Source organism: Cicer arietinum, chromosome 3, assembly GCF_000331145.2.
Source record: "Cicer arietinum cultivar CDC Frontier isolate Library 1 chromosome 3, Cicar.CDCFrontier_v2.0, whole genome shotgun sequence".
NCBI lineage: Eukaryota > Viridiplantae > Streptophyta > Magnoliopsida > Fabales > Fabaceae > Cicer > Cicer arietinum.
In genome coordinates this window covers 64,768,926-64,782,882 of record NC_021162.2, presented here as the reverse complement: position 1 = coordinate 64,782,882, position 13,957 = coordinate 64,768,926, and the positions used below count along the sequence as shown (strand labels likewise).

At 30.9% G+C, this 13,957-nt stretch overlaps 3 protein-coding genes and 1 non-coding gene across 4 annotated transcripts; 3 read left to right on the top strand and 1 right to left on the bottom strand.

The window, feature by feature from the left end:
- Positions 1 to 1,036: 1,036 nt before the first annotated feature.
- LOC101510560 (ethylene-responsive transcription factor ERN1-like) lies at positions 1,037 to 2,044 on the top strand. The gene has a single exon (XM_004493114.4). It carries the CDS (start codon positions 1,145 to 1,147, stop codon positions 1,937 to 1,939), a length of 795 nt encoding a protein of 264 aa, XP_004493171.1. The 5' UTR covers positions 1,037 to 1,144; the 3' UTR covers positions 1,940 to 2,044.
- A 1,963-nt stretch (positions 2,045 to 4,007) lies between these two features.
- LOC101510225 (tubulin alpha-5 chain-like) lies at positions 4,008 to 8,862 on the bottom strand. Its single transcript, XM_027332794.2, has 6 exons — positions 8,694 to 8,862; positions 6,844 to 8,213; positions 5,874 to 6,088; positions 5,571 to 5,770; positions 4,883 to 5,391; positions 4,008 to 4,539 (listed from the first exon to the last, which is right to left on the bottom strand). The coding sequence occupies exons 2-6, from the start codon at positions 6,954 to 6,956 to the stop codon at positions 4,224 to 4,226; spliced, it is 1,353 nt and encodes a 450-aa protein (XP_027188595.1). The 5' UTR covers positions 6,957 to 8,213; positions 8,694 to 8,862; the 3' UTR covers positions 4,008 to 4,223.
- LOC113785981 (small nucleolar RNA U3) lies at positions 8,344 to 8,566 on the top strand. Its single transcript, XR_003472163.1, has one exon. It is a non-coding gene; the product is annotated as a small nucleolar RNA U3 (small nucleolar RNA).
- Positions 8,863 to 10,581: 1,719 nt separating the features above from the next.
- Positions 10,582 to 12,570, top strand: LOC101509906 (uncharacterized). Its single transcript, XM_004493112.4, has 2 exons — positions 10,582 to 11,522; positions 12,189 to 12,570. The coding sequence occupies exons 1-2, from the start codon at positions 10,893 to 10,895 to the stop codon at positions 12,303 to 12,305; spliced, it is 747 nt and encodes a 248-aa protein (XP_004493169.1). The 5' UTR covers positions 10,582 to 10,892; the 3' UTR covers positions 12,306 to 12,570.
- Positions 12,571 to 13,957: the final 1,387 nt, after the last annotated feature.

The window sequence follows — 13,957 nt, the reverse complement described above, 5'->3', positions numbered from 1 at the left end:
GTTATTATTATTATTATTATTATTATTATTATTATTATTATTATTATTATTATTATTATTGACATATTTATAAAAAAAAATATTGGCATATAGTTGAGTTGGCAGTGACTTAGTTTATCTTAGTGCGAAGCATGGCTTTAGTCTCTTTGTTTATGTGTGCATCTTAAGATAATTTTGGAGCCTCCAAGTGGCAGCTATTCATGGCTTCACTATAATTTTTTCAACTGTTTGACTAAAGCAAAAAGAAGGGAAGAAAGGGGACAAGGACTAGGACCCTCAACTCTATCCAACCCTAATGTCTTTTCTTGGTGATTCCATATTTTTAAAGTGATTTTAAGATCATTTGTTGATTTGGATATTAAACAAAAAGTGTTAGGATTCTAAATTAATTATTTTATGGATATGTGATTAAATATTGATTATATGATTTAGATTGAATTTTGAATTAACGATTTACTGTATCATCACGATATTTATAAAAAATAGGAATTCTATAAAATATTAAAGATTTAATTTTAAAACTATTTTTATTTTATTAATGACAATATAAATTGATGCAATTTACACATTCTAGTGGTATTTAAAATCTGAAAATTGGTAAACAATACTTGATATATGGATTATAATAAGAAAATTCAAGAAACATAAAAAAAAAATACTGAGCCATTTTAATTAGGAGTTAGGGACAGTATTGTTAGAATTAGAATAAATGTCTCTAGTTACAAAATGAATTTTAAGAAGAAATAAAAGATGAAAAATACTACACTTTAGGTAATTTACTTTTTGGCGCATATACATCAAAATTGAAAGTTTGTCTGCTCCCAAACGACAGCTATAGGAGTGGTCATTCTATTGAAAAAATTAAAGGCATCACCAATTGAATTTCAAAGGTACCTTGTCATTATCATACCAAATTTTAATTAAAATATTGTTCACAAAAATAAAATTAAACTACCACCAAATTCCAAGACAATGTGCATGTCTAATATATTAATCAACTTGGTTGTTGAAAAGCTTATCAACTTTTTCATACACATATAAATATAATCTCATAGCTTGCAAACCACAACATGAAAAATTAAGTAACAGCCTTCCATTATCTTCATATATCACAACATCTTCCACTAAAAAAAAAAAAATTGTGATGGAAATTCAATTTCAGCAACCAAACATGCAGCAGCAAAATCAGAAAGCAGCCAAAGGAGGAAAGTTCAAAGGAAGAAACAGAAACAGCAACAACACAAACAAATTTGTTGGTGTGAGACAAAGGCCATCAGGTAGATGGGTGGCTGAGATCAAAGACACAACTCAGAAGATAAGAATGTGGCTTGGAACATTTGAGACAGCTGAGGAAGCAGCTAGAGCTTACGACGAAGCCGCGTGCCTTCTTCGAGGATCGAACACTCGAACCAACTTCATCACTCATGTCTCATTGGATTCTCCTCTTGCTTCTCGGATAAGAAATCTTCTTAACAACAAAAAGGGTATCAAAAACAAAGAAGATGTTGTTGCTTGTGCCCCAAGTAACAGCAACACTAGTAGTAATACTAATTCAATTTCAAGCAATGATGATGATAACAAGGAAGATTCTGTTTCAACTAAGGATAATAAAAAAACACAACTTTTTGAGGATGCTTATAAACCTGATTTGAGCAATTGCAAGGAGGATTTTGAGACAGGTTCACAATCCAACATTTCATGGGGTTTTGGACCTTTTTTCGATCGTTTTCCTATCGCTCAATTATTCGATATACCGAAGAATGATGGCATGACTGATGCATCAAGCTTGGAGTTTTCAGAATTTGAAAGAATGAAGGTTGAAAGACAGATATCAGCTTCACTTTATGCTATTAATGGAGTGCATGAGTACATGGAAACTGTTCATGACTCCAATGAAGCCTTATGGGACCTTCCACCTTTGTGCTCATTGTTCTGTTAAATCTTTAAGGTCTAAATATGATTCTGAAAATGTTTCTTTCAAATATCATTGCAGCCAATTTTTTTTCTTACTATTATTGAAAGGTCGAGGGAAGTGTGTTGGATATGTAAGACTGATTGAACCATTATAATAACATAGAGATAATATAATTATGTTTTATAACATTTCTAGAATCAAAAGTGAAGTTTGAAGTCTATTTTCTATATATCAAAAAAATCTTTTTGTTGGAACAAACCATTGTAAAAATCTAGACCTGCGTAATTTGTAGTTCTAGTTGCGGTTACATTGCATTCCTTGATATTACGAAGAATTGTGGTCAAATGCATTTAATGTGGCCACAATCATTGTTATAGTTGTGTTGTAGTCGCAAAGACATAATGTCATAGTTCAAATTGCATAAGCAAGGTGGAATCAGTAGAATTAATTACACTAAAAATAACTATTCACACTGTTTTACATGGATAAACAGTAGAATTAATTACACTAAAAATCCTTTCATACAAAAGACAAATACTATGCTTTCTTTATTATTTCAATTAATAAAAAAAGATTATCATATCTTATAAGATTTTGGTCCAATGTTTATGCATAATTCATGCCTTTTAGTCATCTGCATTAGCCATGATATCTCAATCAAATATATGGCTACATAAATTTGTCTCATTCTCATTTCCCATACCTTAGCATCGCAGAAATGATCAGCTACAGAATCCTTAATTTTATTTGGGGATTAAGTGATAGGACTGAGAATCTAAGATTATAATACTTAAACACATCCAAGGATATGGTAACATCTTGCTTAAACAGTTTAATGGCATCACTTTCATGTAACATGTTTTGTGGACCCAAAATATCACTTTTTAATATTCTTCTCTTTCTTAGTCCTTATCCTCTCCTTTCTCTTCCAATTCCATATGGCTTGTGAAGACTGCATTGAAACTTAGCTATCAAAAAGGGTACTCTAAAACAACCAACTAGATATTACCAATTGCTAAAATCTTAAGTAAGGACTAAAACTAGATAGTGGCCTTTTTGTATTTAAGAATGTCTATTGGTTTGTATATGATTTGCAAGAAACAACAAATTTCATGGCAAATATAATAAATGAGGTGAAGAATTAAAAATTATCACCATAACAGACAACCAAAGAATAAATAAACCATTCTTGAAGGCATTGTTTACAATTCATGGAATAATTCAGCATAATACATACAAAAGAAAAGTAAAAATATATATAGTTAAGGATAGGCATGTTCAATGAGAGGAAAATATGATTGAAGAGGTCAAATTTGTTAGATATTAATGACACTATAGAACAAGAGTGCAGACAAGTCACGTCCGAGCCTGGTCCTAGGTTGATCTTGGTTGTGGCAGCAGTCACAGCCTGATTAGCCACATCTTTGGTCCACATTTCAAGTTTGGTATTTTAAATTTAAATAAAAATAAAAATTTGCATTTAAATTTGGACCATTTGATATTTGATTAGATGGCGTAGATGTAACTAACTGTGTGTCGTCACATTTCACACAATCCATATCTGTCGTAGGTATAGTTTTAAATAACACTTCAAAAGAAATAAAATTAATGTAGCTCTTGGGGCGGAACTTGCAATGATAGACGATCAATTTTTTTACCATACAAGAAGTTATTCAATAGCAAAAAGAGGCTTGCTTCATTTCTTTTTATATCTCACATTAACATTAGTTATATAAAATTCATGTCATGGCACACTTCCAGTCTTTTACCGATGTTCAATACAAGGGGTAGGAAATTTTTATTCAGACAATTCTGCTTGGATATGCAAAGTTGCAATTGAAAGATTCAAAGATAGACCTTAAAATAGTTTATCAGTAAACTCTATCCTAAGTCTAACTATCATTCCTTGGAAGAAAACAGCATAACCAATTTATCTCTGAAATTCCTTATTTTCTTTTTATTAAGTTTTATTAGTATAAGTACATTACTAATGCAAAATATAAAACAACATCTAATTCCTTAATTCCTTTAAGTAGTTGCAGTTAGTACACATTCCTATCCAGCCATCTATTTTACTCACTACAGAAACAAGTGATTCAAAAATAACAATAAAATTCACGATGAAAAAAATTGTCTCAACATTTTTAACTTGAAACATTCACAAGGACAAATCTAGCACACAACAGAAAGATGCTAAAAAATAATGAAGAAGGACTATATTCATTATTACACAGCCAGAGATAACATAAGACAGAAAAAAGAAGGGAGCTGTAGATAGCTAATGATGAAGAACTGATGATGATAGATTTCAGTATTCATCAGCGTCATCATCATCACCAACTTCACCTTCTGCTCCAACTTCTTCATAGTCTTTTTCAAGAGCAGCAAGATCCTCTCTGGCTTCTGAAAATTCACCTTCTTCCATTCCTTCACCAACATACCAATGTACAAATGCCCTCTTAGCATACATGAGATCGAATTTATGATCGATGCGAGAGAAAACCTCAGCAACAGCTGTGTTGTTGCTTATCATGCAAACTGCACGCATCACCTTGGCTAGATCGCCTCCTGGTACCACTGTTGGAGGCTGGTAGTTTATACCACACTTGAAACCAGTAGGACACCTGAAATTAGTCACCATAATCACTCAATCTTAGTTATTGTAGATAAAAAATTACATAACAAAAGCATCACAATAACTACTGAAATCCGAACTAGGTTAACCTCAACATGCAACAATCATCTGCAGAACGCCAAGAATATAACACAATTATAAAAAGTAATACAACAGTAAAGCGAGTCTAAATCATAATTAAACAACCATCTTTAGTTATCAGATAATATTGTAATGCAATATTGCATAAATTCTGCACTTTGATTATTCTAGGTAGTTTAACTTAATCACAAGACAAGGAGCGTAATCTAAATTATCAGTCATAATGAGATTTTCCAAGAAAGTGTAATTACCAGTCAACAAACTGAATTGTTCTCTTAGTTTTGATATTTGAAACAGCTGCATTTACATCTTTAGGCACAACATCACCACGATACATCAAACAACACGCCATGTACTTTCCATGTCTAGGATCACACTTAGCCATCATACTCGATGGCTCGAAAACCGCGTTAGTGATCTCCGGAACTGATATCTGTTCATGGTAGGCCTTCGCAGAGGATATCACAGGAGCGTAAGATGAAAGCATGAAATGGATACGAGGATATGGAACCAGGTTAGTCTGGAACTCAGTGATGTCCACGTTAATCGCGCCGTCAAATCTCAGCGAAGTTGTCAAGGAAGAGATAGTTTGAGAAATCAAACGATTCAAGTTGGTGTATGTTGGCCTTTCTATATCTAACGATTTTCTACATATATCATATATTGCTTCATTGTCCAAAAGTACAACCACATCAGTGTGCTCAAGAAGAGAATGTGTGGAAAGAACACTGTTGTAAGGTTCAACAACTGCAGTAGATACCTGCATAATCAATAGTAACACACATGTAGCGCACACAAATATAACCAAGAAATCACAGAAGAATGTAAAGCAACAAAAGACTAAGTTTCTCTAGTAGGACCAAATGTTTGATCATTCACAAACAGTTCATTTTGTCTTGATTCATATAACTTTCAAACGATTTTAAGGAAAATAAATACCTGAGGAGAAGGATAGATGGTAAAGCCAAGTTTAGACTTTTTGCCATAATCTACAGACAATCTTTCCAAAAGCAATGATCCCAAACCAGAACCAGTACCACCACCAACAGCATTGAAAACCAAAAATCCTTGTAATCCAGTGCAACTGTCGGTTAATTTTCTGATACGATCGATGCATAGTTCAACGATTTCTCTTCCAACTGCATCACAGACACACAACAAATAAATGGCCACTTTCTAACTAAACAGTGAGAAGAAAAAAAAGCTAATTTGATTAATTATCATTATTAGAAATTGGCTTACCAGTATAGTGTCCCCTTGCAAAATTATTAGCAGCATCTTCCTTGCCTGAAATCAATTGCTCAGGGTGAAAAAGTTGTCTGTAAGTACCAGTTCTTACTTCATCAATAACCGTAGGTTCTAGATCAACAAATAAGGCTCTTGGCACGTGCTTTCCGGACCCGGTCTCGCTGAAGAAGGTGTTGAAAGCATCGCGTGCTACACCAGGTGAGGTATCACTGCAATGAATGTAGATAGAGAAATCAGCATTGTTTGAGCCTAATTAACCATATGAGTTAACAAGTGTATACAATATGAAGAAAAGTACCATAGAAATTCTATTTTGGAAGGAAGTTCATGAAACCCTTTATCTCAATTTGAATTATTAACTTAAGATCAATCACATATGTCAACTATTTATGAATTGAATTTGTTGCATATACATGTTAAGTATAAAGAGTTTTTACACTCTCAGTCAATCACAACCGTGACATCATTAAGAAACAAGTGATATTTATGTGCTTACACTGTAAAAAATTTGTTGCTGACAGTGTATGAAAATTAACCTTTTATGAATTATTTTTGCTTGTTAATATATTATCACTCAACATCAACAACCATGAGTACATGACAATAAAAATGGAGGAAACTTAGAAAGTAAGAAATGAACAGGGCATGATAAAATTTGATATTTTTCATTCAAATCAAAAGACACCACAAATGAAAACACCCAAAATAGGAAAAACACAGACAGAACTATAAGAAAAGATATAAAATTTTAAGATTGGATCTAACTAAGCAAGACAATCAAATTGAAAGTCAACTGAATTGAGCTTTCTTATATTGTAGGCAATAAATTGATTTCAAGAAATAAATAAATAAAACCAGCATCAGAAGTCAAACCAATTTCATAATAATACAGAAACACAAAACCACTACAAAATTCATGTAAACAAAACAAAAAAACAATATAGATCATATAAAAAAAGTGTACCTAGGCATCAAGCCATCAGGCTGAATTCCATGTTCAAGGCAATATAGCTCCCAACATGAATTCCCTAATTGAATTCCAGCTTGTCCAATATGAATGCTTATTATCTCTCTCATCTTCTCTCTTTGCTGCAAATGAAAATCACAAGGAAGAGGAAAGTGCAAAAGAGAAGAGAGAGAAATTTGCCAAAAAGAATTTTGATATTTAATGTTTCTCTTTACTTAAAGTTTATAATATGATGAAAGAAACTTTCAATAAGTGAAAGGAAGGCCAAAAAAGTCAAATGGTTACATGCTTTTAATTAATTTAACAGTTGATGAAAAATGTTTAATTAATGAAGAAATGTTTAGTTAATTGATAATAAGTATTATGTAAGGTTGAAGGGACCATGCTTCTCTAACTTTTCTGTGGGTGCACACATCCTTGTCTTGTTTGTTGTTATTTCATGTCATGACTCGTAACACATCAAAGGGACACCAAGATATACGTATTCTTCTTCATTCATGAAATATCTAACTTCATTATGCATTAACTAACTATCTTAATTTATTAATCTTAGTTAGGGAAAACACTTATCAAATTTACTTTAAAATATATATCAGAATACAAGTTGTCTAATCTTTATCCAATGACTAAAATCCATGAACGAATAATTTCTTACTTTTGTAAATCATCTTTATAGTTTTTTTTCTTCTTAAAAATTAAATATCTTACTGAAAAGTATTCATTGGGTGCTTAATGAAAAATATCTAACTTAACTGTTATTTTTTGTATGAAGAAACATACTCATTATTACTTTACTGATAGCGTAACAGTCATAATAGTTAATCAACAGCTCATCAAAATAAATAATAATTGATCAACAGTTACAGTTGTTAAATTAGGAAATTAACGGGGATGAGAAAAATTAAATTGAATTAAAGTGAACAATATTTTATTTGTGAAGACTAGATTTTAATCAATTGTGATGTGGCCTTTATGTTTGTAATCATTGATTTATTGAAGTGTTTTCTTGTGTGCTTACTGATAATTAGTGATTAATTTTTGTTTATTTCTTCCCATGTTCAATTGGTTAGTAGCAATTTTCGCTAGGTTATAGCTGCAATCATATTTAATATGGTATTCACCTTAAGAAATACTTATCATAGAGATTAAATTAAACATGATTAGTTTTGTTTGTCTTTTAACAACTATCAACCCATTTAGTTACTTTGATATGAGACTGTAACGTTAACACTAATTGCACCATTTTACCTTTACCTCTAAAAGGGTTGAAAATATTCAGAGAGAATATAGTACGAAACAATGAGTCTTCAGTTTAGACAAATTCATCAAACGTTTAACCAAATGATGATGACTGGATTTGCATCGTCCTGCGACATCAAAGTGAAAACCCAAGTTAGAACTCCACTCAAAAACAACTGTAAACATCAAAGGAGTCCCACATCGTTTATTTCATGCTTTTACTAAACGTTTATATAATGACACGTAAGGACTTTGGTCACGACCTTACTTGAACAGGATCTGTTCTATAGGATCGTACTACTGTGTCCTTATATTCTAAGGAGACAGGAACCTAAGTCTGGTGGATGACATGTGACCGTGTGATCAGAGCGTGATTAACGGTTCTGTGATGGGAACTTCGGTGACCACTGCAGTTGGCTGTAGAGGATCGTTCCCGGATTCACTTGTGAGCCGGGATGGTCACACGGTTGTCTGACAGATTTGAAAACCCTTTTTATTTTTTTTATGAATGTTATAATATCTCGCTCACTCTGCTTGCATAATTTGATTTAGTATTTTTTCCATAATTTATTTCTGAAGTAAAAATATAATGTTGGGGAGTAGATTACCTTGGTGACCTGCTACCATAAGTGAGGAATGCTTCATGCTTGGGTTTGTGCTTGTGCTCCAAAGAAGATTATCACAACATTGCATCTAATACATACAAGCCCCCATCGAAGACTGTTATCTACTTTGTACTTAAATTAAAATGTGGATTTTAGTTGAATCTAAAAGGGGTTTGTTCCTTGGGTAAAAATATGCATGATACACAGCACAGCTGTGTGAAATGTTTTTGTAAAAAAAAGGCTATGTGAAATTGTGAGGTAGGGAAGTTGCCACGTTGAAAAGAAAAGAAAATACTGTATATATAAATAATAAATTGTTAAAAGATAAGGTAGGCATACATGGGTGGGTATTATACGGACCGTCTAGGGGGTTGAAATTAGCGAAGCCCGACCACACCATTCAATGGGCTTTTACCTCTCTCTCAATTTGTAACCCAAAAGAGTCGCAAAACTATTACCACTCTATTTTACCTATTAAGAGAGACTCCTGCGATATCATTTCTCAAACTCATGTCAATCTTAATAAGTAATTGTGGATTATTTAAATTTAACTTTGAAAACTTAAAAATATATTTTAAAATGAAAATATTAATTTTAGTTTTAAAAAATTAAAAAGTTGATTTTAATTATAGGATGCTATTATGTAAATAATATAAAATTTATTTCCATGTGCCATTTAGAATAAGGATATTGTAACTTGTAAGACATCAATTGATGTGTGTACATTATATTCACTAATGTAATCATTTATATTACTAATATTATTCAATTTTTCTTTTTCCATTTCTCTCTTACTAAAGATTATAATAAAGTTTACACTCAATAATAGAATGATACATTTGTTTCTCTCTTATTTCTTCTTCATCTCTCAAATTATCTAAAATTTAGCTTTTTACTATTTTTCTATATTTATTTTACAACTTTCCATCTTTTGAAGCTTGTATTTATGTGTCTGAATGAAAAATATACACATTTTATATGTTTGATTAAAAAATCTTTTTGAGGGGTTAAATATTCATACCGATTACGTATTGCCCCATAATCTGCGCACAAAATATCTTGTTCTTGTTATTGTATCCTTAAGTTTGTTTGAAAAAGAAGTTAAAAAATAACTATGTTAAAAAAAATGTCATTTATGACTAGAGATGGAAAGGTATTTGCAGAGAACATGTGAGAACAAGTTTAGTGAAAATGTTTTAATCTTAATTTGATAGTTAATATTACACCATCTCATTCTCACATAAAAAAAAAAATTCATTTCTCACTTGATATATTCTCTTAAGAGTATCTTATAGATGTTCAAGTGTCTCATTAATGAGGGAGAGGATAAAAAATGGCAATCTCAAAGATACCAATTATGGGCACTTGTGTTTGGAGAGGTCCCTTGTTGTTTGGCATTTTTGGTTCCACAACACCTCACAACCCATCAATATCATCAAGAGCACAACTCCAACAAGCAACCAACAATCTCTCTCCATCCCTCTCTACTCAATAAACACATAGATTTAAAAGTAATAAAAGAATCTTTTCTTTTCTCTTCTTTTTTTAAGAAGTGAAAGAAAGTCACCCACCTCCTATTAAAAAATCACCATACCAATAACAAATATTAAAAAGGATAATCTTTTGTTAGCTTGGTAACTACTCTTCTTCTTTTTTAATTTTTTTTTTCCCTTTGGCTTAGAAAGCTTGACCATAACTCAACCTTTATTCACTTATCATTAAAAACTCACCTTTATCCAAAGCTAACAAAAATCATAATTAATTATTTAACCAAGACTTTAATAATCAAATCACCAATTGAAAACTCAAAAGAAATACAAAGGGTACAATTAAGAAGAATCCTAATTCCTAGCGTAGAGGCTATCTTGCTAGATGGGACCCACTTAATTGATTCCTCAATTTGTCATCTTTAAGATGGATTAACATTCACTCAAACAATGTATAAACGACACATGAATTCATTCTCCACGTTACAATAGCACCAAAACACCTTAATGGTGGCTTAGCTCTTATTAGTAGTGTTAAAATTACACACAAAGCTCCACACGCACAAAAGCCACCAACTTTGATTCACAAATTAACACTTAGTATTCAAAAAGGTTTTTTCTTTTGCTATTACTACTCCCACCCCCTATATAAACCATCCCTTCTTTTGATCACTCCTACAAGTCCAGATTCAGATCCTAAAGAATCTTTGTGAAGATGGATATTAATGAGTGGGTAATCCTTTCTGATGATGGCTTTCTAGATGGTGATGAGAAACAAATTTTCTTAGGAAAAAGAAACTCAAACTCAATTAGTGTCTTTGACAAGGATTACTTTTGCACCTCCCCAAAATCAAGAAAAAACATTGAATCATTAAAGGTGCCAAAACAAGTTGTCCATGTTCCAATCCAATTTGAACCCAATATTGAGAAGGTTCCAAATGAAGATTTAGTGGAAGAAAAGATTGAGAAAATCAAAGTCCCTCAAATAGGAGAATCTGATCAAGAGAGTGTTTCACAAGTTTTCTTTCATATGAAGGAAAATAATATTTTTGACATGAAATTGGACTCACCAAAGTCTAGTGAGGACATGGCATCTCCTAGAATGAAGAATATGGAGAAAGAAAAGGTTGTGATGATGGAGTATGATGATGAGAAAGAAGGAGAGGACAATATAATGAATAGTGGTTTTAACTTGTGGAAGTGGAGCTTGACAGGAGTTGGAGCTATATGTTCTTTTGGTGTTGTTGCTGCCACAATTTGTGTCTTGTTCTTTGGAAGCCAACAAAAGAACAACAAATTACAGCAAGACCAACAAATTAGGTTCAAGATCTACACTGATGACAAGGTCAGCAAATGTCTAAACAAAATTGTTTTTTTAATGTTATGCATTTGATTGATAACTAATCTTTGCTTTAGAGTGTGTATTATATTGAGTGAAGTGTTCTTTTTTTACTAAGTTTTATCATTTTTCACTCATAACAGAGTTAAGTTAATATTTTTGTGATGACTTTTAGATTCAAAAAGAAAAACATTTGAGCACGGTGAATTTGGAAATTTTTAAATAGATATATGAACTAAAAATGTTTGTAATGAAATCTTTGAACTTTTCAATATTTTGTAATTAGATGTGTGAACTCACTTTTAATGAAATCCCTCGTGTTTAAATAATTTTTAATTACATCTCTAAATTTAGAGATTTAATTTTAAATTATTAAAAATTTAAAGATCTAATTATAAATCACTTAAAAGTTTATCAAGATCTAATTAAAAAAAATTCGGAAGTTCAAAGACTCAATTTTTTTTTTTAGTTTTGATTATAAATTATTAAGAAGTTCAAATGTCTAAAAATATATTTAAAAATTCACAAATAGTTCAGTGATCTCCATATTAATTAAATTTTGTATCTTATATGCATTATTTAGTAAACGATTGTGATGGAAGAGTCAATAGTTAAAATGGATTAGGTTCAAAGTTTAATTGATTGTGATGCTTGAATATTGAATTATTGCAGAGGATTAAGCAAGTGGTACAACATGCAACAAAATTGAATGAAGCATTTGCAGCAGTAAGGGGTGTTCCATTGAGCAGAGCTCACATAACTTATGGTGGTTACTATGATAGTGTTTGAGTCATTGATTTTGTGCCGTGATGAAACTTTTGGATGTTACAAATGGGTCAACAATGTGCCATAATCTTCTATAGTGACTATGTCATATAGTTAATTTATTGATCAATGTAAATTAAAAAAATTGAGAGATGGTCTTATGTAAATTAAGTTACGGATTAAGGTCCCTTTTATTCATAGTTTTTTATAGTTTGGGAATTGAAAGGTTAAAAAGTTTGTAAGATTGTTGCCCCAAATTAAAAATTCAAAGTTCTAATTAATAATGTTATCGAAGTTGTTAGTCATGTTAAACACACGACAACGATTATCTTTATGTTTTGAAATAATATATAATTTAAAATTTAATTTTTATGCATTGTTAAGTAAAAAAATTCAAACCATCAATAAATCACAATTAATTATACATATGATTTTAAAATTAATTATAACAAAAATCTAATAGTATTAATAATATAATAGTTATATTTAATCAAAATTGTAAAAAGTGTTTATATTCATCGTGCATATAAATTAAATTTATAATTCTCAATCATCTTTCTTTTATTTTAACATTTTTAATTTTTACTTTGCATATGGAAAATGCAGAAATCGAGACTGAATATAGAAATGAAAAAAAGAGTATATTTAATGATTTATTTTAAGAATATATTTATAAACTTCTGCTCAAAATAAATTAATATATTTCTTTACCATGAGCAATCAAATGTCTCTATTGTTTTAGGATGAATATGGAATCTTTATCAAACTGAAAGTGAACAGTATCAATTATGTTTCTTAATTATTATTTAATTTAATTCAACTCAATTATAAATTGATTTTATTCTCATACTTAAAGGAAAAAAACTTTCTAATGCATATCTACGGTCAGTACTAGTTTGCTACCTCTTGTGTAACGCCTTTGTGAAAAATTGACTTGCCTTCTAACAGATAAATGGGTGAAATAAATCCACTTAAATTAGATATTTGTAGGATTAATCAATTCACCAGGAGAGAAATTGACTGATTTGAACAACTAAATTAATTATTTAAACAAAGTGAATTTATTGAGACATGCATGAATGAACGTCACTCCATTCATACAGTAGATGCATTGGTGACCAATCGATTTGATCGGTTGATTAAATAAATTGTTTGATGTAATTTGTATTATATAAATATAAAAATATATATCAAATTTAAATTTGAATGATTTAATATTGATCGACTATAAATGTGTGACAACGTCAATTTGGTGAATGCATTGAATAAAAATTGTAAACGAGGCTTGGTGAGAAAATGAGACAAAGGACGAAGACAAATAGGACACGGTTTACATTGGTTAATGTCAAAAATAGTGACATGTTGTGGTGTGGGAAGAGAAATTGAATGATGTGATGTTTCAAATCGGAATTATGTGTTTGATACCACGTACTTGGAAGGAAGCAACCATATGGGAGCTGTTAGCCATGTGGGGATGTGGGGCAAACATGGCTTCCAATAATTCAGGAATCAAAACATGGATTTCAAGAGGTTGGGAATATGGAATCTTTGTTAATGCGTTTGCTTAATGGATACTCTTCAAAATTACTTTACAATAATAATAAATTTGAAGTCATTTTATAAGTGGTTCATTGTAAATTTATATTTAAAAATTATCGAAAATTTGAAGCAACAAT